This window comes from Pelmatolapia mariae, linkage group LG2 (assembly GCF_036321145.2).
Source record: "Pelmatolapia mariae isolate MD_Pm_ZW linkage group LG2, Pm_UMD_F_2, whole genome shotgun sequence".
Classification (NCBI taxonomy): domain Eukaryota; kingdom Metazoa; phylum Chordata; class Actinopteri; order Cichliformes; family Cichlidae; genus Pelmatolapia; species Pelmatolapia mariae.
In genome coordinates this window covers 2,710,810-2,738,270 of record NC_086228.1, presented here as the reverse complement: position 1 = coordinate 2,738,270, position 27,461 = coordinate 2,710,810, and the positions used below count along the sequence as shown (strand labels likewise).

General features: G+C 41.6%; 1 protein-coding gene across 15 annotated transcripts in view; it reads left to right on the top strand.

Moving 5' to 3' along the window:
- tenm2a (teneurin transmembrane protein 2a) overlaps positions 1–27,461 on the top strand; it is a 215,261-nt gene that overhangs the window by 66,796 nt on the left and 121,004 nt on the right. For 6 of the 15 annotated variants that reach the window (XM_063490242.1, XM_063490181.1, XM_063490189.1 and 3 more), the window contains exons 3-6: positions 6,079–6,123; positions 6,239–6,277; positions 7,504–7,797; positions 16,808–16,858. In XM_063490242.1, coding sequence (XP_063346312.1) covers positions 6,079–6,123; positions 6,239–6,277; positions 7,504–7,797; positions 16,808–16,858 — 429 coding nt within the window. The remainder of the gene's footprint in view (positions 1–6,078; positions 6,124–6,238; positions 6,278–7,503; positions 7,798–16,807; positions 16,859–27,461) is intronic. The other 9 variants (XM_063490233.1, XM_063490224.1, XM_063490215.1 and 6 more) reach the window with 5 other exon arrangements.

The window sequence follows — 27,461 nt, the reverse complement described above, 5'->3', positions numbered from 1 at the left end:
AAACACAAGGTATACAAGAATGGTAATCAGTATAATCAAAATCCAATTCCAATAAGAGTAGGTTTAAGTGAATGAAATTGAACTAACAAGAGAGAAATAAACAAAGCAAATAGATTAGAAGTGTGTGTGTGTGTAGGTGAGTGTAGACATCTGTATCGAGGATTGCAATAGGACAAAGCTTTAGGAACTAGAATGTTCTCAACACTTTGCTCTAATAAAGCAAAGGGCTGTAGAAGATCAAGGCCTGCTATGGTCAGGGTTAGGCTTTACATTATGGTTTTAGTTAAAAAAACAGTGTGTTTAATTAAACTACTACACTACCGCGTAGCAATTAGTGAGCGCTGGCATTATCCTTGCAAGAATAAACCGGTTCATGTATGGTAACTGTCAATGTTAAAGGACACTTAGATGAAGTATTGGTTAGGAAAAAAAGTTTTCTGTCTACGAATTTGTTAACATTTCCTGCCTGCCTTGCTGCTCTGTATACTTATTACTTTCCTGTTGTGATAATTACTACTGCCAAGGTACACTATGCCGCTTGAATGCAAACATATGTCATTTTTGGCCACTTAGAAATACTGACGGTGTCCCTTTGTTTATTCTCTACTGGGGTATAGCGACTGAGAACTCTGGGGTGACTAGATCCCAAAATACTAAATGCTGGTTGGACGGTATGTTTCTGTGTTTTGTGGACAATGTGGAACACATCAAAGTATGGAGGTGTTTTGAAATGTTGATAATGTACTTTGCTAGGAAACAAAATAGAATGCTAGGAAAATGGGTGTAGTGGTTTATTGAAACATGTGCAAACATAAGTGGAGATACAGTAAGGAAAAACTGGAGTTTGTACAATTCTAACAAGTTTGAAAGTCAGTATTTGGTTTGACCAACTTATTCTTCAACACAGTCTGAACTCTATTAGTCAAGCATTCTTGTAATTTCTTTAAGTAGTCTTCAGGAATAGTTCTCCAAATTTCTTCAAGCACATTGATTCCAAAGCTCTTCTTTGGATGTTGACATCAGTTTTGACAAGATCCCAAGCACCACTAGCTGAAATGCAGTTCCAGACCATGACAGTGCCTCCACTGTTTTTTAACACTCACTAATATATCTCCTGACCTCTTCCGTATAATTTCTCAGTGATCTGAACCACTTCATAAGAACTATTGCCACAGTCCAGTTTGTGTAATTTGGCATCTCTCAGGTCTTTGCTGGATTTTTCTTTTTTCTCAAGAACATAAATTTCCGATAGTGTACATTTGCTGTGGATCATTAGACCTACCATTCGTCCTTTGTCCTTCACTTGTCCAGTTCCTTCGAATTGATTAAGGACATACCACACACTACACTGAAATATGACAACTTTTCAGCTAATAGCGAATAATTTTGCTGGTGCAAAAATATTTTTATGTTTTTCAAACTGTGTTGTCTTTATCATTTTTAATAGATTTTTTATATTCATAGATTGTGCGTGTGTATTTGTTTTGTTTTGGGGGGTTTTGACAGGCTGCTAGTAACAAAGATACAATATAAAATTGTTGTCTGTTATGTGCAGATATAACACTAACTCATACCTTAAGTCAGATGCTGCTTCTATGCTTGAATCATTCACAGGTCAGTGTTAAGTGGCTTAACAAACAAAAAGACATTAATATCTACTTTTAACCACTATGCAGTTGTTGTTTTTTTAAACTCTACAATAAGCCTTCAAATTCCTGAAAATGACTGTATTGCCTCACTGGTACAAGCAGTGTTTTTTTGTTTTTTTTATTCAGCCGAACAGAGTCTTGTAGATTTATTTGGATTTACCTTCACAGACCTATCATTTGGTTGAAACACTGCATGTTATAAGCTGCAGATTTACTTGTTACTTTGCTCAGCAGTAAGTTTAGCTCCCTTTACCCGAGGTACAGTACATAATCATTTGGAGTATTCATGCGCCACACGCTGTGCCTAAGAAAAATAAGTGACATGGGGGAAATAGCAAGCATCTTGCTGAAACTTACAGCAATACAATAGTGTGAGTGGGTATGGCATTGGCAGTGATCCATTAAACCAAATGTACTTCCCTTGATAAAACTCATTATGTGTGTGTGTGCGTGGGGGAGCGAAAGTGTGCAATGCAAGTGTGACTGTTTGTGAGTAGACAGCTTTGTGGGATAGAGGGCCTATCATTAAAAAATCATTTGTGCTTGTTAGCAGTTTGACAGGCAAAGTATAGGCAGCAGGACTCTGCATTATGCTGGTTGACTTTCCCCCACCCCACCGTGTAATTCTGTAAAGGATGTAAAGCAGGCAGAACTTGTGGGTTTCATTGCCTGCAATTATGCTGCTTTTTTCAGATTGAATAGTTTACAGTCCGGGCCACCCTCGGACATGCCATTTTCAGCATTCAAGGGAGTGCGAGTTCAGAACAAGTTCTGATTTGCCCTGAAGTGTCGAACTAGTGAACTGATTTGCTCCTCAGTGGAGGCTGCATCAAAATCAGGAAGCAAATGCCACTGTGCACGGTAGGTTCTCCAACAGTCTCCTGACATACGTAAAATTACTGTTAATAACAGTAAAAGCCTTATTTTCTTTGGCACAGCTAAGAAAATGCAGAAATTTGTGGCTAATAGCAGCCAAAATGTGTCATTTCTTAATATTTTCCATTTTCATTTGCATCCAATTCTGAATTCATCTGCGCTGCACTTTAGTATGCCTGAAGAAAATGAACTTCTCTTTTGTGTTTTCTTTTATCTGAATTTTGAAGCAATAAAAAATACATCTATATTGCTTCTTAATAAATGAAAGCTTTAGTGATGACATTTTTCAACAGATCCAAGAGAAAGGAAAAGGACAGGAGAGTCAGGGAAGCAGCAGAAATGACCAAGTAGAGAATAAAAGGCAGCTTGCAGTTAAGGGTCATGCTTCCCAGATCAAAATATTCCCAGAATTCCATTTATCTTTATTATCTTATAATCTGTCTCCACTGAGTGCATAATTAATCTGTGCAATTAGACAAGACATAAGAGCATGCAAACAGATGCAGAGGAATTTAGTAGGGGTTTAAGGATCCTGAAGCAGACCAACACAAACCTCACCTCTTCTGTTTTCGCATATAGCTACAGGACCCTATCCTCCCACAGACTCTACCTGCTGCTACCTGACCTTATTGAGCTCTCATTATATTACTAATAGAGGCACAATAGTAACCTGAAGGAAGATTGTAAAACTGAAACACTTCAGTGCATAAACACCGACACAATGGGAGGATTATGTGACAGAGAAACTCTAGCATGGAAACTACTAGTAACAGGTATGCAAATGGAGCTTTAAAATGTGCAGTTTCACTGAGTGAGATTTTCCCTTAAGAACACCTTTTAAAAGATTAAAATAAACTTTTCTGTTGCTGTAAATTTGTGTGAATATAGGTTGTAAATAGTAGCAGAGAAAAGTGTGCATGTAATGGAATGCTAATTAGCCATGCGCTGGTGTTGCTTATGCTAATTAGCCAAGTGAAGCCAGTTCAGGCCTTGTTAAAATATGCTAGCTCTGTCAAAGCTGTAAGACTTAAGTTTTATTGCCTGAAGATTCTTTTAAAAAAAATCATAATATTATTATTTTTTAAATATCCTAATTAAGTGAAAATACTTTTGATTTAACTATTTTTTTAAATATCAATATAGTCCAGAGACAGTTCCTTAAAGTTTGAGTGAGAAAGCTGGTGATTGAATTAACATTGTGTCAAAGCAATGAAAAATGATCCACAGTTTCATTTGCACAGACTGCCGCTGTGCTACACTGTGTGTGAAGATTGGGGGGGGGGGGGGGGGGATGCGCTTCCTTTTAAGCTGATAAGGGAAAAAAATAGGGAGTGAAACAGAGAGTGAGGCAAGCTGATGACGAAAAAGGGGATCATAAGATGCGGTAGTGAAGACTGATGAAATCCTTGGTCATGGTAAACACTCTTTGCAGGGAGAGAGATGAAAAGAGGAAAAGATGGAGGTAGAGCAGGCAGACAGAGCAGTGAACAAAACGGCAATAAAGTGGATTTAATGAAAGCACCTCAGCAGAGAGACAAAGAGCAGGGGGAAGGAGGTTGGCCTTAATGGGAATGCATGTTAAGACAAGGGTCAAAGTTCAAGGTCACTTTTTCTATCTGAAGTAAGAATGGACGATATGAGACTATTTTCACAATACTATTATGCTTATATGGTTATTTTTTAAAAACCTACATCGGTGGTGGAAAATGAATAAACAGCTTCCCAAATCACTGTTTCCATGGTGATGAGGTGAAGTCATGTGTAAAATGAAGTGAGTATTGCATGTGTTGTTTACGTCAAAAATGGGATTGCTAATGATCAGTATCTGTCTGCTGATTTTGATAAATATCTGAATGACTTCTGTGTTCTCAAAATGTTTTTCTAGCTATAAATATAACTTTTCAGTAGATTTTCAGCATGATGCCCAAGCCAGTTTGTGGCAAAATATCACGGAGTGGAGATGAGGGTTGTGGATATTCTGTGTAGCACACCTGATTTTTAATGACGGATCAGTCTTTCTGATCATTAGATATTAGAAGCCAGGACTAAGATAAAGATGCTGAGATAAAGTTCGCGACTAGAGAACTAGTTCTGTTCATTTTTATTCAGTGCATTACAATAAAAAAGACTTGAGCCACCCCTTTTTTCTTTAAATTTTGCTTCCAAGGAGCCAGACTTTCTTGTACTTTTTAAAAGGTGCTCTAAACTAATTGTTCTCCGGCCTTTCTAAAAGTTTTTTAGGTTTTCTATGGACATTTGCTGATTGGACATATAACAGATTTTTCTGTTAAGTCATTTAACACTGACATAACACTGACCTTTTTATGCTTGAATGATTAAAGCATAAAAAAAGCACGTAACTCAAGGTAGGAACAACTGTTGCGTCTACATGTAAAAGACAAGCTAGCAAAGAACCAGCTTTAAATCCTCTTAGCTAGCAGACGCCAAAAGACATCATTTGTTCCCAGTTCTTGTTGAATCTACAAAAAATGTCAACAACAGGCTGCCAGCATCTTTAGAAGACTTTCGAATGTCCCTCGGGAAGCCTTGAAAACTGTTCATGAAGGCTACTTAAAGAAATGACAAGAAGGCTTGCCTAAGAGAGTTGAGGCTGTGTTGAAGACAGGTGGTCATACCAAATACTGACTTTAAAGCATTCTTTTTTACTTTATATACTGTATAGCCCTGCATGTTTGCATATGTCTCAATTTTCAAATTCCCTAGTAAAATATACAGACTTTCGCAAAGTACTATATATTTGCAAGTATTAAGGGTACTGTGGTGCACTTGAAGACTGATAAACTTGGGCCTTTAGTGAACAGAAGTTCTTTGTAACATCAATAAAATCATGGTGGGATAGCTTTTGGCTCTTTGGATCCTGAAACATGTTAGCACACAGACAATTAACAGACACAGATGTGAGCAGCCCAAGTTTGCTGCCAAAATGGCACAAGCCTTAAAACACACATTAATGCGCATAAGGGCGGGCATGACAGCGACAGTGTCATATAGACGGACAGGGACTGATTTGATTAGAATTCAGTGCCACATTTTGCCCCCACATCTGTCATAATATCATGTAACAAACATGCAATTGGTTTTCTATTTGAGGAATAACTGAGATAGATTTTCACGTCTGCTTCAACCCCTCGCCCCAATCCATCTTTCTTTGAATACATAGTGCATCGGGTGGTGTCTCCAGCTGATGGTGATAAGGAGAGATTGGATTTTACATGTGTAATCACTGGTTATGAGATGTTAATTGTACAGAGCGGTGTCCTGTGGGATGTAACATTAGATATGTGCATGCACGCACACACGCATACAAATGCACTCAAGCATACACTTCAGTGTTGTGTAACTGTGTCCACGCAGTGTTTGTGTAGACTAGCTGTGTTTGTAGCCCAATTATTGTCATTTTAGGCGGATGGGATAATCTGCATAAAAACTCATCCTGACTGTGATTGTGGAGTAGACGCTTTTCTAGCAAGCCGAACAGTTCTGGATAATTTGCTGACTGATGTTAAAGAACCCATGTGCTCTACTCTCTCAGGCCTCCTGGAGTTCTCTCCTGTCCTCCTGCGATACTTCATCTCAGGTATGAGTTCATCGACTTTAGTTAGATCCTGTAGTGTAAATTGCCAACAAATTGTCAAAGTCCCTTGGCTCACGGATTGTAAAGAAGGTTCTTTTTGTCTTCCTTTTATGATAAGTGGGAGGAAAAGACAATGAAGCGAGGAAAACGAGGAATGGTAATACTCGCTGATGTCTTGTGGTGCTTGGGTGCCTTTGCACTGTAGCTTGTTGGAAGCTTGGCAAGCTGTAGCGCATTAGCCGAATCCACCTGTGGAGCTTTATACTTGCCTCTGCTCTCTAGCCTAGTCCATCTGTTTGCCTGAGTAGAAGTATAGAGCCTTTCACCACTTCCCTGGCTGCGTTTCCCTCTGCATTACTTTCAGCACAACTCTCGAGTTCCGCCGAGCCTGTGAAGAGGAGCCGTGAAGATCCAGCAGACGATTCTCATCTGTTTAATTCCTCTTTCTGTGATTGCGTCCGTACGCCTGATGAGTCACAGTTAACCCAGTCACACAGCTGTGCGATTCCCAGCGCGCTGATTCATATAGTGTGCCGCCACAATGCCAACCTCTCTCTCTCTGCTCGCCTCTTCCTTTACCCTCCCTCACAAACTGCTAATGAAGTGAATCACAACTGTTTTTCCCCCGATCCCTTTACCCCAACAGCTGATGGTGAGCGATTGCATCCACAATACTCTTTTAATTAGTATAGAGAATAAATTGGTTGAGCATGCCTTTTTCCTTAATTGCTTTTTCCTCAGCTTGGATTTAATTGGGCCGCAGCTCTGTTTATTGATCTCCTTTGATGTGCTTTAATTTGGATAATTTTATATATTTATTTTGGACGTGACGAGTCGGTTTGTCTTGAGGGGGAGAGTGTTAGGCGGTGGGGCTGGTGCTGCAGCAGACTGCGGTACATTCGGCGAGCCTGGGGTCCAGCGTGCAATGGCAACTAGGTGGGGAGATGATCAAACCCAGAAGGCAACGAAGCAGCCCCACTAAAGTCTGAGAGGCCTCAAGTGAGCAACTCTTTGATCTCACATCAACACCTCATGAATGCCAATGTGGATCAGTAAAGCAAGGCAGCCGGGCCTTCTCAGCCAGCCTTAACAGGCTTGCAGGCCAGTACATATTTCTTCCAGCAGCTAGTTTTTATTTTGTGCCTGATTCATGCTGCGTCATCTCTCCCCCTCCTGCCTGCCACAACAAAGCGCAATTTTCCTCCTCCGCCTCCGTGGTTTCATAATTAGTGTGCTTCTCTGCGTGTGATGGTGGGTTTGTTTTCCAGACGTGCGTGAGCATTTGCTTGTGCAAGCATTCGTTTGTGCTAGTGCGATCAGTTTTGCTGCATTTACGCACATTATTCTCAGCAATCCCCTTAAACCCATCTTTCTCCTTCGCAGGGGGCAACTTCACCCTGGCCGAGCTCGGAGTGTGCGAGCCGTCTCCCCCTCCGCACCCCGCCGCTGTTCCCTACTGCCCCGACCTCGGTCTACTCCAGCGGGGTTACTCCCTTAGCGCTGGCTCCGATGCCGACTCAGACCCCGAGGGGCCGCTGTCTCCAGAGCGTGCCATCCAGCTGTGGGCCGGACGAGGAGGGGTAAAGTCCCGCCGAAGCTCAGGAGTGTCCAGTCGCGAGAACTCAGCCCTCACCCTCACTGACTCTGAGAATGATAACAAGTCTGATGATGAGTCAGGTAGGACAAAGGACTCTCAGACGATCGAGATGTGTTTCATTTATTAAAGTAGAGGCCCACGATCTGAGAAAAAAGGTGGAAGAGTACAAATTTGATGAGAATGTGTGAACACAGTGAGGCTGATGCTCTGGGCTGATGTTATATGAAATGGGATCATGAAAGGGAATGTATGCATAAATCTTACACAATATTGTGAAAACCTCTCTCCGACAGACAGCCATTGCCTGAATTGCGAGAGAGTTGGATTTATTGATTAAGTCTGTTTGTGATCTGAAGAACAGTAGTTGGACACCCCCCCAGAGGGCCTCTTTATTTTCATCAATAGCACTTAGCCAAAACCCTCTAACTCCACCCTTTTAAGCCACTTATCTGCTGATATCTCACCACTGGTCTGTCAGTCTTCAAAACAAGAAGATAAAAAAAAACTTCTGAGCTTTTTTTGGGGGGGAGCGCCGACTGCATTTTAGCTTTTGTGAGAGGAGCTAATCTCGCTTCTCCAATTGCATCTTTTCTCTGAATCGCCCCGTGACTGCGAGAGTGCGTTTCTCCCAGGGGAAATCTCATTCCTCCGGCAACTTTGTTTATTGCCAACTTCCCATTTCCTTGTTAATCCTGACGCAGTCGTAAACCCGCGCACGAGCCTCACCGAGGTGTCAATGGAGGTTAATGAAAAGTGGATGGAAGGAAGAGCAACAGTCTAATTAATTGAATTCTCGGCAGCCGCACATATCAGCTGTGGATCAACCTCTGTTGGACTGTGAGCCTCAGAATCCGAAACAACTTCTGTCGACTGATCAAACTACTCAACACCTATTAAACACGTCAAGAAACACCTTCCCTGAGATGCGCTTCTCTTCCAACCACCCGATAATTGCTTTGTGGTTAATTACCAAGCTAATCTTGCAGCCACAGATATCAGCTGCAGACGCCGCTCTCACTCTCTCTGTTTCAGGGCCAGAGGAACAGCATTGAGCACTCTGTCGCCTGTATTTCAGGACCTTGTAGAATTAGCTTCTTAATCCACCTCTGTATTGTGATAATCACTTGCCTGCAGTATGATGTCACCGAGTGTCGATTGTTCAGGCGATCAAAACATGTCGCTTGTCAGTGTCGCAACATAAACGTTGTCAAAAAAGTGGTATTCATGTCTATTTATACACTCCTGGGGGGGGGCAGACTTTCATAATTTTGATTATGCAGTACACGTCTCAAATCAAAGTCATTTTAATTTAATTCCACTTCAAAAGTTTGCCTTCTATAGAAGCATTAAGGGAAACCACCATCTCACACCTTTAGGCCCGTCTCGTGGTTTCACAGACTGTAGATTTAGATCAGGCGTCTGCACTGGTGTCTCTGCCAGCATGAGGAGATCAGAGGCAACGCAGCAGCCTGATAAAAAGACGAGTGTACGTGTGTTTGATCAAGTCAATCCATTAGTTATTTAGTCTCTCTGAGTGAGGAAATCTCACCCTCTGCTCCTGCTCCTGCTTCCAAACAAAACACCGGATACAGCCGCACGTCACATCTTAAAGCGCCCGCCGAAGCTTAGCTCCAAGCGCGTGTTGATCTTGTGTCGATTTTACACACGTGCATGTATGTTTCTGAGTTTGACATGTGTCCTATATCGCTTGTCTATTGGCGTGAGAGTGTATAAGTCTGAACCGTGTGAGTGGAAGTGTGAAACAGGAGCAGCGGGAGTGTCAAAACAGCAGGAGGAGGATCTGAGGGTCTAATAATAGAGATTGACAGAAGCAGACAGAGAAACAACATCATAAACACATGCTAACAAATCAAAAAGACGGTGACGTGCCAAAACACCAAGCAGCATGCTGCACTGCTCTCATCTCACTGCGTCTCTAACAATCTTCAGAAGTCTCACCTCCACTTGCTTCTCCTCCTCCTCCTCCTCCTCCTCTTAATCTCACTCCTCTCCCATCTTTCTTCTCCAGCTTTCAAGCTTCCTCTTGTGTCTTTCTGTTCGCTCGCACGGCGCCTCTCACCAGCTCTCGTTACGCTCCTGTCAGTATAGCTTGGCAGCGTGACTGACAGGTTTCAGTTTGAGGGTCTAAGGTTCCCCTTCAGGGTACATGTGGATGAATGTCTGCGTGTGCCCTATTGCAGATTTCACTACCAAAATAGAAAACCCACAGAAACTGTGACAGATATTACAAACCTCCAGGTTATTACAATTTGTGTTTGTGTGTTTTATTTTTTTATTCATTTTTTATTTTTTGTTGTCAGCAGGGCAACTGACTGAAGAGTCAGTGAAGTATATATTTACAGATTTCTTTTACTTCACATCTGTGATCTTCATTTTTCCATTCTATGTCGTTATAATGGCGAACAAACAAAATACACACGTTTTCCTAACCGTGTAGTTGGGCACCCGTATATCTGAGTGCCTAACTACATGTACTATTTTTGTATCTTTGTTCCTGGAGGAGGTGAAAAGCCTGGAAAACAATCAAAACAAAAGCTGAGTCAATAACAAATTAAAAAGTGTTATCTTTTTTATAGCAATCACGATGCCTGGTGCCTTTGTTAGTCTCAACACAATCAGCACTTCAAACTGTACATACACCTAAGGAGATGTTACATTAGAGAATCTTGAATACAGTTTTTTTCTGTTTTTTTACATTTACAGGCACTGCATAGATAAACAAAGTGCACAACGAGTGTCACTATGTGTGATCTGAAGTGTTTGCAAAGCGAACTATATTTATGATTTGGGATAAAAACTGCATTCGAAAAAAAATGTACCCCATCTGTGCTTTTAAAATGGCTGTCAGTGTCTCACGTTGGGAAATATACTTTAGTTTACACTCACCAGCCACTTTGTTAGGTACACCTGATCGACTGCTTGTTAACACAAATATCTTATCAGCCAATCACATGGCAACAGCTCATTGCATTTAGGCAAGTGGACCTGGTCAACATCAACTGCTGAAGTTGACCTGGTCAGCATCAACTGCTGAAGTTCAAATCAGGCATCAGAATGGAGGGGTGGGGGGTGGAGCGGAGCAGCAGGTGTGGTGTTAGAGGAAGGCTTACCAACACAGCTGATTTCCATTGTATAATCGTGCCTTCCCTGTTTGAGTAGGATGCTGGGACCTGACAGCAGAGCTGTGTGTACTGCACTGGAGAGAGGCGGCTGCAAAACTGCCTAACTGGAGTCACTGGAGACATTATAAATAAACATTCAACTGCCTGCAAAGCTGTGTGTCGTGGGTCCTTTCGTCACAAGTGACTTTGAGCTGATTGCTTTGAGCTGAAAAGAAGGCCACAGTAACTGAAACTAGTCGTTACAGCACATTGAACCTTGAGCAGCAGAGAACATGACACGAGGTGCCTCCTCTGTCAACTAAGAACAGGACACTGATATTTTGAAAATGCTTACCAAAACTGGACATTAGAAGGTGCCTGTTCTGCTGCAACATTCAGACAGTACCGTCAGGATGGATCCACCCTGCCCTGTATTGATGGTTCAGGCTGCAGGTGGTCTAATGGTGTGAGGGAAATTTTATTGGCACATGTTGGGCTTCTTAGTACCAACTGAGCATCAATTATTTGCTGGAACCTGCATGAGTACTGCTGACCATGTCCACCTCTTTATGACCACAGCATAGCTATCTTTTGATGACTGCTTCCAGCTGAATAACCCTCAAGTTTGAATTTAATAGTTTGTATAACAGTGAATATATAATACAGTGGCTTGCAAAAGTATTCGGCCCCCTTGAACTTTCCCACATTTTGTCACATTACAGCCACAAACATGAATCAATTTTATTGGAATTCCACGTGAAAGACCAATACAAAGTGGTGTACACGTGAGAAGTGGAACGAAAATCATACATGATTCCAAACATTTTTTACAAATAAATAACTGAAAAGTGGGGTGTGCGTAATTATTCAGCCCCCTGAGTCAATACTTTGTAGAACCACCTTTTGCTGCAATTACAGCTGCCAGTCTTTTAGGGTATGTCTCTACCAGCTTTGCACATCTAGAGACTGAAATCCTTGCCCATTCTTCTTTGCAAAACAGCTCCACAACTGCCCTGTGACGGCCTCAGAGGTTGTCTAAGAGAATATTGGGAGGAACAACACCATGAAGTCCAAAGAACACACCAGACAGGTCAGGGATAAAGTTATTGAGAAATTTAAAGCAGGCTTAGGCTACAAAAAGATTTCCCAAGCCTTGAACATCCCACGGAGCACTGTTCAAGCGATCATTCAGAAATGGAAGGAGTATGGCACAACTGTAAACCTACCAAGACAAGGCCGTCCACCTAAATTCACAGGCTGAACAAGGAAAGCGCTGATCAGAAATGCAGCCAAGAGGCCCATGGTGACTCTGGACGAGCTGCAGAGATCTACAGCTCAGGTGGGGGAATCTGTCCATAGGACAACTATTAGTCGTGCACTGCACAAAGTTGGCCTTTATGGAAGAGTGGCAAGAAGAAAGCCATTGTTAACAGAAAACCATAAGAAGTCCCATTTGCAGTTTGCCACAAGCCATGTGGGGGACACAGCAAACATGTGGAAGAAGGTGCTCTGGTCAGACGAGACCAAAATGGAACTTTTTGGCCAAAATGCAAAACGCTATGTGAGGCGGAAAACTAACACTGCACATCACTCTGAACACACCATCCCCACTGTCAAATATGGTGGTGGCAGCATCATGCTCTGGGGGTGCTTCTCTTCAGCAGGGACAGAGAAGCTGGTCAGAGTTGATGGGAAGATGGATGGAGCCAAAAACAGGGCAATCTTGGAAGAAAACCTCTTGGAGTCTGCGAAAGACTTGAGACTGGGGCGGAGGTTCACCTTCCAGCAGGACAACGACCCTAAACATAAAGCCAGGGCAACAATGGAATGGTTTAAAACAAAACATATCCATGTGTTAGAATGGCCCAGTCAAAGTCCACATCTAAATCCAATCGAGAATCTGTGGCAAGATCTGAAAACTGCTGTTCACAAAGGCTGTCCATCTAATCTGACTGAGCTGGAGCTGTTTTGCAAAGACGAATGGGCAAGGATTTCAGTCTCTAGATGTGCAAAGCTGGTAGAGACATACCCTAAAAGACTGGCAGCTGTAATTGCAGCAACAGGTGGTTCTACAAAGTATTGACTCAGGGGGCTGAATAGTTACGCACACCCCACTTTTCAGTTATTTATTTGTAAAAAATGTTTGGAATCATGTATGATTTCCGTTCCACTTCTCACGTGTACACCACTTTGTATTGGTCTTTCACGTGGAATTCCAATAAAATTGATTCATGTTTGTGGCTGTAATGTGACAAAATGTGGAAAAGTTCAAGGGGGCCGAATACTTTTGCAAGCCACTGTATGTAAAATAGTGTACTCAAATGGATAGTAATTTATGTGACGAAGAATGAATGCAGTTCTGAGGGAAAAGGAGGGTTAGACTTTAGCAAGGTGTACCTAATGAGGTGGCTTGTTAATGCATATCTGCTGGTGTGACTGTTTTACAGGGCCTGTCACCATTCCACACCCATACATGGAAAGCATAAGCAGCAAGAGCAATAGCAAGAACATAGTAGCTGTCATCACAAAAGGCATCGATGAGATCAACACAAATAGAAGGAGCTGATTTGGGGATGAGTGTCAAAGCTCTGCAGGAACTGTAGGTTAAAGAAATCTAAATATATTTCCCTTTGAGTATCTATGTATATCCAAAAAATGGGAAATGAACAATACAAAATAGCTACGAGCTCCTCCTACTGACATTTTGCATGTTGTTCTGTGAACTTCATCCACTGATGAGGATAAATTGACTGTTAAGTGAATAAGTTACCGCTTAAGGAGCAGTTTATGAGTATATTCATTTCCCCTGCAGAGCTCTGGTATCTGTCACACCAGCTTCCTGACTCTAACGCTCAGTTCATAAGAGAGGATTTTTCATTTTCTGGTTTGTTTTTCGCTTGTTGGGGTGTTTTCATTCACTGGTAAATTCCTTTTACAGAGAAGTATGCAAAGCCCGTTAAATTAGTTTCATAAACGCAACTCAGGGATTTCAAAGTTTCCCTACATCCAGTTTTATTGTCGACTATTGAATAAAGACACTTCCCGTTTATTGCCCCTTCCAGACACTATTAAAATAAAGAGACTAGAACGTTGACTTGGCAGAGCCAATGCAAGTTTCTTTAGCGGGAGACAAACAAATATGGGCATAGTGAGCAGCATTTGGAGATTTCATTTTGGCAAAGTGGAGGAAGAGATTTACTGTCACACTGTGCACTGCCTCGTAAAACGTCCGTCTGGAAACACAGGCAGGAGAACAGGAGTGCTTGTAAATTCCCACAGCAGTGCCTGATGGTCACATCCAAACTGCATTGATCAGAAGGGAGAATGATTAAAACATGCATTAAATGAAATAAGATCAGGCTCTGACATTGATTTAAACCTGAAGCCCAGGCCAGACTTTTTGGCCACAATCCATAGTCCAGCGCTCCTCATATGCTTGTGTGTGTGTTTGTGTGTGTGGTCCATATGCCTCTGTGTTTTCCTCTCATTATACAGCAGCCAGTTAAAGGAAACAGACAGAATCAAATTCAACTTCAGCATTGTTTCCCATCAATAAATCTTGCCTTTACCCCGCCAGCCAACTTTATATACACAGACTGGCCGCTCAGTTGAGGACCGGCCCAAATCACACATGCATGCTGATTAGCTGTTTTCAGACAAACTCCCTCTCCTCCTCCTTCCTTCTCTGGCTCAATCTCTCCATCTGGTTGACTGGATAATAAATCATGAGGTTGTATTGTGACGTATGTGACAGGATGTATTAATCTCATAATTAGAGAATGAAAAGGTGGCGCTAAATTTAGTCTGGCCTTTTCTGACTAACCCTGCCCCCGATCTGGGCTTGCTCAAATGCCTTAATTCCCCTCCTTGCAGAGCCTTTCTTCACTCTGTTTTTATTAAGGAGCTTTGCTGTGATGCTTTTATTATGCTAAAGTATTAATTCTCTTTTTTGAAAAGACCAGAAACAAAACTTTCTAAATGTCTCTAAAAACATCTGCAGTTGAGAACTTTTTTTTCCTTTTGTTCTTTTCTTTTTTTCATTTCCTTGGTAGCTGGAGCTGTAATTATGCTTTATAAAAGCAGAGTTGGGCAAAGTGATTCCTCTGATTAACTAATCAAATCTACTAGCACAGGTGGCAGAGTGCCTGCACCAGCGCTGTCCTCTTTTTTAATATTCCCCCACAAAGCAAACCGTAAATCAAACCGCATTCAAATCGGCTGACAGGGTTTTTTCTAATTTTTTTTACCTTAGACAGTGACGGCGCTCAAGTGATTGTCTTGTAATCAAGGATATTAAGATAATGTTTAATTATGATCATTTTCATTTTGAATAAAAAGTGCTTTATACTATGCAACGCAGATTATAATTATATGCCACCGAATGACTGTAAGACCTTTTTTTGCTTTCAGGTGTTAGCAGTTAGATTTACACTGCAGCCACTCTCAACACGAGTAACTCAGTTCGTGCCTCGCCTGTCTATCAAATTCGAGCAACACTTATAGAGTTGGGCTGGTGGGGTCCCCCAAGACCACTGCTGTCCCCTCAGGGTCTCTGTGAGTGTGTGCGAGTAAGAAACTGAGAGTGAGAGCACGCGTGTTTGTGTGTTGGGAGGGTTGGGGGCATTAGCCTCTGATTGAGTTTTCAGAGAGCAACGTGGGGTGCGAAAGGCTCGACAATGGTCTAACAGAATTAGTAGCTTGTGATGAATGGTGTGTGAGAGCAGCACTGACAGTTCGCTTTCAGAAATACACACCACTGAGAGCGTGCGCATGCTATGTGTATGTGTGCGTACACCTCCATACTTCACCCAGCGGTTCAAGGACTTTTTGTCCATGTACTAAGAGCCGTGCATGCCGGAATGAGAAAAGTGGTGATAGACACACACACACACACGCGCGTGCAGCATGCATCTGCATGCGTATGTCCTCTGGTTAAGCCAAGGATTTGAAATATGCCCCGCAGTCAGGATCAATAATGATTGGTCTATTCAACATGGTGCTCATACATGCTCACACACTCGCACAAAACTAAGCGATGAATAAAAAATTTTCCCTGTCCTTGTCGAGCATTTCTGACTGTATAATATTGCTGGACCCGGAGCTGATAATACACATGCACAAAGACGGGCAGGCAGGTCCACACCACAGACACACACAGATGCATAAGAGCAGTGTTTAATAAAAGCCCTGGGATATCGATCACAGTAGATGGATGCTAACTCACATTAAGGGAAGGGAGCCGGGAGTGATAGAAAGGCAGAGAAGGAGAGGAAAACCTAAACGATGAATAAATGGAAAGAGGATGATGAGGGAGGGATTTTCCTATACAGCTGACAAAGAGGGCAGTCAAATATGCGTTATTGTGCCAACTTGCTGGTGTAAGCAGGCAGTGAGGGTCCACTCATAGTAACAGTAATATTATCAGTTTAAAAAAAGTTACACAAATTGTAAAATATTGTTTGTGTTGGACTTGTAACTTGCTGACGACTGTGCTGCCATCCTAATAGGGAATTTAGTGAGCCGTAATGGCCTCTCATGCCATCGTCAGAACCTGCCTAGAGAAAGAGGGGGGAAAGGAGTGTAACGGTGAGAAGCAGCGCTGAGAGCAAGCTGAGAATTCTCTAGTCAATTATGAGTGATCATATTTTCCTCCGCGTGGTGCTGAAACTACTTTTGTAGTTTAATGGTCAGCGCTTTGCCTCCTAATGAAGGCTGGAAGTATCAGACTGAGAACAAGAATGAGTATAGAAAAGGCAGATGATCGGAGGTTAGAAGACTGCAATTCGCTTTGTTTTTGTTTTCTTTCCTTTAGTCTTTTTTTTTGTCAGGCCGTTTCTCTGATTGTCTTGAGCACTTTCAGTTTTGTTTTTGGTTTGTTTCTCATGCTTTCTCTCTTGATTTTTCATAATCTTTTTTTTGTTTGTTTCTTTTCTCTCGCCTTTTCTTTCTTCCATTACTTCTGCTCCAGCTTACCTGGATGATGAGGATGATGACGATCCATTCGGAGACTATGTGATCAGTAAGTCACAACTGACTGTAGCCTCTTTGTGATTATTGAACCCATTTTAGATCCCCTTGTATGTGATGTGCTACGATATATAACTGATAGTATTATGCATTGTTTAAACAAATTACAGGAACACTCTGAAAACACATCGGGTTGATGGGAAAAGAAATATGCTGAATATCTACACTGATATAGACTCGGTGATGTTTTGGGAACAGAACGCACATTGTTTGATGGAAATGGAAATTATCAGACTACAGAGGGCAAAATTCAAAGGCACCACAAAAATCAAAGTAAAAAAAAACGATGTAGTCCATTTTAACAAAAATTCGTTACAGCAACTCAAAATAGTACTTAATAGTTTGACCACGTGCTTGTATGCATGAGATGTTGGATGGTGTCCTGGAGGATCTCCTCCCACATCCGGAGCAGGGCATCACTGAGCTGCTGGACAGTCTGAGGATGCAACGCGCCGGATGGACTAAAACATAATGTCTCTGAGGTACTGGATTATTGGAACGTATTGGATTTTGGTCTGCCAAGCGTGGGGGCCAGGCAGTGGTATCAGTTCCTTCATCCTCCAGGAACTGCCTATACACTCTCGCCACATGAGGCTGGGCATTGTTGTGGACCAGGAGAAACCCAGGACCCACTGTATCAGTATAGGGTCTGACAATGGGTCCAAGGATTTCATCCTGACGCCTATTTGCAGTCATGTTGAACAATGTTACAGGCAACATAACGTTCTCCACGGCATCTCCAGACCCTTTCATGTCTGTCACATGTGCTCAGGATAAACCTGTTCTTATCTGTGAAAAGCACAGGGCACGAGTAGTGGACCTACCAATTCTAGTATTCTATGGCAAATGCTAATTGGCTCTATGGTGCCGGGCAGTTTGCACAAGGCCCACTAGAGGAAGGGTGTTGGTTCCTTAGGCTACCCTTATTAAGTCTATTTCTGTTTGTTTTTTAATCAGACATTCACAGCAGTGTCTTGCTGCAGGTTTGTAGCTTTCAAAGTGCTCACCCTGTTCCTCATTCCAAAAACCAGCAGATACCGGTCCCGCTGATATGTTAAGGACCTTCTACAGCCAAGTCCAGCTCTCCTAGACTAACTGCACGTCTCCTGGAATCTCCTCCATGCTCTAGACATGGTGCTGGGTGACACAGCAAACATATTGATGTGCCATCCTGCAGGAGTTGACACCAAAGCATCTGAAACTGATTAACAACCCCCTCTGCTATTTAAATGACCAGATCAGTATCCCAGAAGTTTAATTTATTTGATGCTATTCTCTGATTAAAAAGTGTTCCTTTAATTTTTTTGAGGAGTGTGTATATTAGTTGCTGTGTATAGGCACTGCACCCAATGTAATCCTATTTTCTAACTTGGCTACCGCTGGAAATTATTGTAGCATTATTTTCCTATCCACGCTTTAAATCAAGACTTGACATTTTCATCAGTCCATCATTAGACAGTGTCAGGATGTTGGGTAGAAAGGGAACAGTAAAATAATTGGTTTCCGTACATTACTCTTGTGTTTCATCTGATACAAGGCGAAGCCACTGTTCTTCTTCACATGCCTCATCTACATTTACGAGCGCCTCTCATTATGATCTTCTGTTCATTAGCACACGTCCAACTGGTTAATCTCTTTGCACTTGATCAGAGAAAATTTCCCAGAGGGTCCATTTTTTTTCTCCTCCTCCGCTATTGGAAAGTCAGCCATATTTACTCCTGTTTCGGAGATTGTTTGTCTCTATGAGCGTGGGTTAGTGTTAATGCTCGCGTTATTGGGCCGCAGAGTTTTCATCTGTTTTCATTAGTAAGAAGTGGTAGAAGGGAGTAAGAGCAGAGTGCGTATTAGAAAAGGAAAATAAACATTTTTTGTGTTATAGGTTGAAGGTTATTTTTTATTTAATACCATTATGGTTCGTTTAACAGGATTTTTCTCAAGTTCGCAACCTTGAAGGCAATACAAAGGTATTCATTCACGTGGCAGCAAAGACGTGAGGAGATGTTGGAGCGCAGATTATCTAAATCGGATCATGTAAAGGTTTATCTTCTTGACATATTCTGACCCACAGTTTTACAGTAAACAAATAACGGAAGGCTGTGACACTGACACTTTCAGGTTAAAATTGTTGTTTCATAAATTCACAGAGTTTGCTTTTCTGGCTCAGTTAAAATCCTTATGGAAGCAAAGTTTTTACCTTTGATATTTGCTGATGATAATTTCCCTCAATGCCTTATTTTATTACTTTCTGTCCATGGAAGCAAGTCAGAAATATACTATTTGCTTTGCGCAGTCTTCTGTGGTGAGTAAATAGCATGACTTCTCTGGAAATTAAAATCTTAAAAAACTGTATATTGCATTTACTTTATAGCACACGAGAAATACAATAGGTGGGAACGGCTTTATTGTATTCGCATGCATTCACTTTGAGAGTGGGTAGCAATAAAAAAAGAAACTATATCAAGTCAGCATTTAGGTAAATGGGGAAAAAAAAGATGAGAAAGTTCCCATCTAAATCGCCGGCTCCTCCCTGATACTAATATAGAACGTACAATACCGTCATCCGCCAAATCCTGACAACTGCACAAATCAAAAAACTCTCATTCTCCTACTACCAGTTCTGCAATTATTAAAGCAGTATTTCATTTCGGTGTATTTCAACTCTGTTTCAGCGCTTCAGTAGCACCATGGGCTTTAAATATCATTTAAGGTCCATGTAATTTATATTTAAAATGAAAGAATTCAAATTATAAAATAAAATTAGTTATCATGTATTTCCTTGTTTAAATTAATTTAACTTCAGCGACATGCTATATGAGTATAAATACTTAATCGTGTAAAGCAGCCAACTATCTTTATGCACATCTTTGATGGCAGCCTTATCAAGGTCCACAATCTGAAACCAATAACTGACAAACTGTCTACTGGCTAAATCATTCATACAGATGTCAGATGTCCAAAGAATGATATACAACCCCACCAGTCACTGTAGAGGACAACAAGCTACTCTATCATCAATCTTCTCAACAGTTATATTGATATTACCTGCAATGTTCAGCATGCATAGGTACATAAGTAGACCTGAAAAGACCTATACAATTATCGTGCCTTTTTGTTGTGTGTGTCTTTTGCTTGTTTTTGTTTTGTTTTGTTTTTGCTTATTCATCTGTTAACACTCACTTCTATATGTCTAACATTTATTATATATGTTTAGAATTTTTTCCACTGTTCTCACACTTTCTAAAATAGTAGTAACCTTATACTGCCAGATCATTTTGGACATTTTTCACAAATCTCATGGTACCCAGACGATAAACCTTAATCACTTTGATGATCTGACTTTCCCTGTATTAGCATAAATGAAAATAAGTCAAAATTATTAGATGAATTTGATCCAGACGGTGATGTTTCGCTTGGGATGAACTAAAGCAACACTGTCGGTTTCCTTTTGATGTTTCCTTCCCACATTCACATTGATTTTGACTTTACTTTCCATACAAAACACAATCACCCTATGGACAAAACCAGGGCTTACCAACAGGGCATGGACATCTTATCTAGTTAGGGGGTGATCAGTGACTGTAACTGTTTAATGACCATAAATAACTCCATGGTTCAGTGATGTGAAGAAAACAGTTTCTTTTGAGCATCCCACTGCTGCTCCAAACCAGACTGATGGTGTCCCAGTAGAACATTGTATTCTAATTTGATAATAATTGTTGTGCACTTGTTAATGTTCTTGTCTAATGTGTGTATAGTTTCAGAGTGGCTGCGTGGCTTTGTTTGGGTGATGACAGTGAGTGAGAGAGTCTTGGCTGTCTCCTTCCAATAACGTTATTAAATCAATATAGGCTTTTTTCTTTAAATGGCACATATAAAATGTCACACTGACCAACTGCACTCTGCGCTTTTTTAGTTCACAAACCGATTTGTTGGCTAGTACATGTGGGTTGTAACAGCAGCCACGCTGTGGGAGTGTAATCCTATGTTTCTGACACCGCCTCGGTTTTGCTGCAGGCTCACTTTAGTCGCCAAAGCTCCAAACATTTCTCACAGCGCGATCTAGGATCGCTGTTCTGGATTGATGACCTCAGAGCTGACCGCGTTCCTTTGACGACAGCCATCTTTCTTCTCAGACAGCGTCACACAGTGTAAAAAGCCCTTCCAGTGTTGGTTAAATAGTGTGGTATCAGTAACTTCTAATAATATATAATTCGTGAAAACAGATACTTTAGATGGTAAACTAGCAGAAAGCTTGCAGCTCGTCACACAAACAGAAACGAACAGCATCAGAACATTTTGAACTGCCATACAGTGTTAAAAAAGTAACCATTAACAAAAGACATCTCTAGTGTGCTTTTGATGCTTTATTCTGCTCTCAGACATCGCTGAATCATGTAACTATTTTGTTTGTTGAATATTTGCATAATACATGAAGCTGTGAGATGAGAAGGGACTAGAAAGGCAGGAAAAAATGTCACAGCACTGGTTAATGTCACCACCGGTTGAAATGTGGATGACAGGATCTTGTGATTAAGGCACTATAGAACAATATGGAAGAGTGAGTTAATTACAAACTATAATATGTGTAAATAATTTAAGGATACGTTTTACAGATTGACAGTACAGTCATTGTAAGAAGAAAGTATGCACTCTTGCATTACTTAGGTTTTATGTATCTGGATAGAAAAAAAACCTCATTGCCCTGGTTCTCACCAGGCCAATGAGGTAAATACAACCTAATTACAACAACCCATATTATGCTGTATCTATGTCAAAATGCAGGAGCAGTGTTGAAAAGCCAAGTACACCCCATCACTCAGTAACTTGCAGAACCAATTTTAGTACCAATAACTTGAAGTAACAATTTTCTGTATGACTTTATCAGTCTCTGCTATGGAGGAATTCTGGCCCACTCGTCTATACAACATGGCTTCAGTTCATCTTTACACAGATCCTAATGTCCCACAACAGCATTTTAATCAGGTTGAGGTCTCAACTTTAACAACAGCATTATTCTTTCCTTTTTCACACGTTCTGTTGTGGATTTGCTGCTGTGCCTGGAATCGTTGTCTTGTTGTGGGACTCAGTTTCAGCCAAGCTTTCGCTGTCAGATTTCATACAGAGGAGATCATGGTCGACTCGGTGGCCGCAAGGTACCCAGATGCTGTGGCTGCAAAACAAGTCCAAATCATTACCCCTCCACCACCGTGCCTGACAGTTGATATCAGGCGTTGATGCTGTGTTTGGTTTGCTCCAAACACGGCGTTGCATTATTGCGAAACATCTTCATGTATGTTCAGCTGTAACTTTGCAAACTTAAACTGTGCTGCCATGTTCTCGTTAGAGAGATGAGTCTTTCTTCTGGCAGTCCTTCCAAACAAGCCACCATACTTGTTCAGCCTTTTTCTGATTCTGTACTGTTATCAAATTTAACATGCTAACTGAGGCCTCTAGAGTATGAGAAGTAGCTCGTGGATTTGTTGTTTGTTTTTTTCAATTTCTATGACCCATCAAACCTTAGAAGGGAAAGAGCGAGCCTTTTCTTTTCACCGTGACTGTATTTCTTAATGTTTAATTAAGATCTAAGTGCATCGCAGAAAACATTTCAACCTTACTTTTATTGACTCTTCAACATCACCAGTGGTGGAAAGTTGCTGACGTATATGAAGACAAGAAGTTTGCATGTGTTTTGCATGACAACAGCAGTATGAGGAAGTTAACGGGCTGGAGACTGCTGACAGATCGTAAACTGCATTTATTGTTTGGAAGTTAGCAGACACAGTGTCCTGATGAAAAATCCTGTGGGACAAGTAGTTAAAAAAAAAGTACAAGCTGTAGAGGGCAATTTTTATGAGTCAAATCGCAGTGAATAAGAAGGGAAGCTGCGGGAGACCAGATACCATTCAGAGGTTGTTCTTCTGTAATTTTTTAAATGAACAGTCCCGGCAGCTGTCGCTTTATTGTTCCAGGATACAAATAAAAAAGGAATGAGAATCAGTATTATCATTAGCAGAATGGAATCAACAGTGTAGTTAATAAACCTTCGAATTCCCTTTTCCGCATATTTAAAAATAGAACGCATCCAGTAAAATGTTCAAGCAACAACAAAAAAACAACCCATACTACTATGAGCTGCAGCGTTAGCATTTCTGCTTTCTCTAATTCAACACGTAGCAGCTGCGCTTGGCGTTCAGAGCTTCCTCCTCCAACAGAGTGATTATGACAGGCTGATTGGTGTTTTGTGTTCTTGGGGATGAGAAGATCAATGCGGGGCTGATAGCGAGGGCTGGGCTGGGAGCGGAGAGAAAGGATAAGAGAAAAATGGGGATGAGGCCTTGTCGCTCTCGAGTAGAAAACAGGGATCAAGAGATTTTAGGGGAGGAGAGGACGGAGTTAAAAACAGGCGGTAGGAAGGGGTTAGAGCAGGGAATTTGAGGAAGATTCTAGTGGATTGTGGGGGAGAGGATGTGGTGAGTGATGGATAAAGAAAGAAGGGAGATTTGTAGGAGGAGCAATTGAGAGTAAGATCCAGATTTAACAGCACAGTAGAAGAGATGGCTGAGGATTAACATTCTGTGACTGTCTGCAAGTGTCGGGATAATCTCTGGTGTCCTGCAGTGCACTGTGGGAGGCCCACCATTGCTATGGGGGTTGAGGCCTACCACCAGGGCTGTCACTCCGTGTGCATGTGTGTGAGTCCTCGTGTGCGACGCTCAGTCTAGGTGTGGCAGGTGGAATGAGGTGCTGATTCCAGCCCCCCCACCATGCTGCCCTCTAAGCAGCATGATGGATATGAACCACGGGTGGCGCGAGCTGGACGCAGCACAGGTGCTTTTCTTCATCGTCAGGGTAACCCTTACTTTACAGCTAGCTTATCTCAAACTCTTCACTTTTCCTTTCTGATTTAAAAGGGGGAAAATTCAGCAATCTGGCATACTAAGTGCACACGTTTCCCTTCTGTATGTAGTGCGAGGAGGTGAGTAGATAGCTCCTTACAGAGTTTTAATCCATATTGATTTGTGCTTCATGCTGCCTCACCGAATGGAGCGCAGCACCGCGGGGCATCACACAGCATGGCGAGGCATGCAATGGCGTTACCTTGCAGGTCTCTGCCGGCCAGTGTTTGTTTATGTGTGAAAGAGAAGGAGTGGGAGATTACCTGATAAAAAGGCAGGTACAGTCTGGCAGCAGATCAACATTTTTAATAAGAGACACCTATAGCACACATGCACCCACCTATGGAACATCATTGCTAGATTAAGATTAAAGAGGTGCTCTCGCTATTGATGATTACTGTCGATGACTGTTCACACATACAGACTTGAAGTAGCAGGTTCCTCTTATGAGCCTGATGCTTGCGGGGGTGTTAGGCATTACAGTAGCAAATTTAGGTAATTATCTCTGATTGGACAGTTATTTTCTCTCATTGCCACTAGTGCTGTAGTGGTAAAATAAAGTGTGAATAAACCTTACGATATCTCAGTTACACTATCCAACAAGCACCACTGTGATGAAAAGATGTACCCATCAGTCGTGTCACATCTAACACATATATAGTAATTCACTGGTTTTAAACACGAGGCACAGACCATCCTTCCTCATGAATTTGTTGCATTCATAAACCCAAACACTGTGCTCAGTTATTGTATGGATACCAAACGAAGAAACAGACTCCGATTAAAAGTGCCCTGCTCAGCAGAAAAAAGCAGGCAGTGGTGATGTCAATATTTCTGTTAAAACCATTTCTTCTCCACTCAATACTTGCTTTAATAGGTTGGCTTTGTTTCGCGGCGAGTCAAATGGGAGGAAAGAGACGAGATGAATAGATCTATATTCGAGTCGCTAACCTCTGATTGTGCAAGTCTTCTTTGTTTTGCCACTTAATGCTCAGCGCTGGCTAATCATCAGACAAGTATCTGACTTTATCCTCCATCTCCATAAACAGGGATGGAGACAGCCTGGTATCTCAGCTGGTCCCAAATCTTCCTTTTTGAGCCCTTTCCATGGCAAAGCCAAGTATCAGTTGTACAGGCAGGCAGTCAGGCGAAAGCCCAGAGAACAGAGAAATATGACTATTTGGATTCTCATCAGCTGCCATTTTCATAATGTCTTGACTTTACAAAAGAAAAAAAAAACCTAGGAGAAGTGTTCAGTCTGTCTTCATCTCCTCTCTTTTCTCCATTTTGTCAAATTGGAAGCTTTGTCCGGTTTATGCAGGAGTATGTCTGCCCTGCCAGTTGTAATCGATAGTGCACCACGGTCACCTTTGTACGTAATCAATGGGTCACTCTAGACTACCCCATCCATTGTCCCCAGTGGTCCCTTTGCAAAGTCATAACTATCTATTTTAGGAGACAACAGCAAGTTGCTGATATCCGTTACAGTACCCTACATAAGCTTATACTTGAGATCAGTTGCAGAGAGATGTTTTAAAAAATTCGAATGAATTAAAACACTGTAAAACTATATCTTGATGCCGAAGGTTGTAAGCGTGTGCACAAAACACAGCCGCCTCAGTAGTAGCAACCACTTCAGTGAAAGTTAGCCTCAGAAGTAGCAACCATCAGCGGGCAAAGCCAACAGATCTGCTTTAAATTAAAACAAACAGCAGCTTTGTATCTATTTCAGCAACATTTTGCAGGATTACGACATCACTAAAATGCTGTTGTTGGTTGAGAGCATATGCTAGGGATTAAAAGAGAGAGGCAGTCCAAATCCTGTTCAAACCTTCCTGCCATTATACTTCCACACTGGCACTGCTCATTGCACAGAAACCGTAGTAAAAGTGCCATAGAAAACCATTAGTTGTTTTTCTCAAACACAGAGTCGTTTAACTGCAACAAGTATCATCTGACAAGTGTCTTAAGATCTTAAATCTAAAGTTTATGATACTAATTCTTCTTCTTGTACCAATTCAGAACTGTAAATCTGTTGTAGCTGTGGGTCATTTAACAGCAGTGGGTTTTAATTAAAATGTTAAGTGATGATAAACATCTATAAAAGATCTGATAAAATTGTTTAATCGCCAATTAACAGTAGATCTTTGGAAATGAGAGAACCACATTATGTCAGGATGGAAAGAAAAAACCTATTCTCATTTCCAGATTCTGGCAAAACTGCTCATGTTTGAGAGGTACACACAAGGTGTCCTTTGGCATTAGTGCCAGTACTCGGTGGGTAATTGCAATGGTGAGATGGGTCTTACTCCCAACTTATTGCACATAGATCCTAAATCTGGACCCTTTACCATCATATACTTAAGAACAATGGCAGCCCTTGTTTAGTACATTTGCCTGGCATGTGAAAGATCCCCGAAACTGAGAGAGGAACCAAATCCCTGGAAGGGTTGCATCAGGATGATTATCCAGTGTCATGACCCCTTGCAACTAAGGCAGTCAAAAGAAGTTTGAGTACCCTGAAGTCTGGTGGCTGCGAGTCAAGTGGTGGAGCAAGTCGTCCACCAATTGGAAGGTTGGCGTATCAAACCCCATCTCATCACCTCTGCATGTCGAAGCATCCTCCTGTGCATCTGTGTGTGAATGTTAGACAAAAAGTGCTGACTGACTGGGTGAGTGAGACTTGTAGTAGAAGATGTTTTGAGGTGCAATATAAATACAAGTCCATTATGCCATCTGCTTTTTTCCCCCAAGCATGTTTTCCTGAACCTAACCACATAGTATTATAAACAAAGTAAGTTACAGGAGCTGCCATATGGTAATGCTCACCAAAAACAGACAGCTGTAGAGACAAACTACGAAATTAGTCAAATTTCTAAGGCAGTCTTAGGTTAACACGTGACCCAGCACTGGCCAGAATTGATGATATTGACACATTACGTATGCAGCTGCAGTCATCAGGTAACTTTCACCCCACACCTTGGCAACTAAAAGACTAAATCGGAATCATCCAAACCGATCAATATTATTATGCTCCTGTCACCCCTGGGCGTAATTAATGCAACACAGCCCTCAGAACCTATTAAAAATGAATTGACTAATTGCAGATCGGTGGAGCGCTCTTGCCTCTATGTTTCTATCCAAAGACAATAGAGACACGACATTGCAAGCGCAAGTATCACACAAAGGGCACAAAGCATTGAGAAAATTCCATGTCTTTATCTATTCAGTGTAAACCAGTTTTCAGTCTCAAGTCCTTTTGTATCTTGTCCCGAGCCTCTGTATTGATTTTTCTTACTTTTGATTCTAGGCCCCATCTCATTCTGCTTTTTCTTCTTCAATTTCTCAAGCCTTTCAGCATTGTGAATTTCCTCATCACTGTAGCCGACACGAGGTGCCGGGATCACTCCAGTAGCACCACTTATTTGTCTGTTGCCACAAGACGTTTCCATCGCCTCTCCAGTGTTCGCTTTCTTTTTTTTCTTGTTACCATATTCTATTCTGTTTTTTTTCCTCCAAAATAACTCACTCCCCCTCGGTCTTGAACTATTCATTCTCACAGTGTGCGTGTTTGTGTGAGCTCTTGTGAGCTGTGAGGAGGCAGGAGAGCTATATCTGGCCCTATCAGAGTGAAAATGTCAAGAAGGGTGCAAAAGAAAGACCCATGTGTCTTTTGCTCTGTAGATTCACCTGATCTTT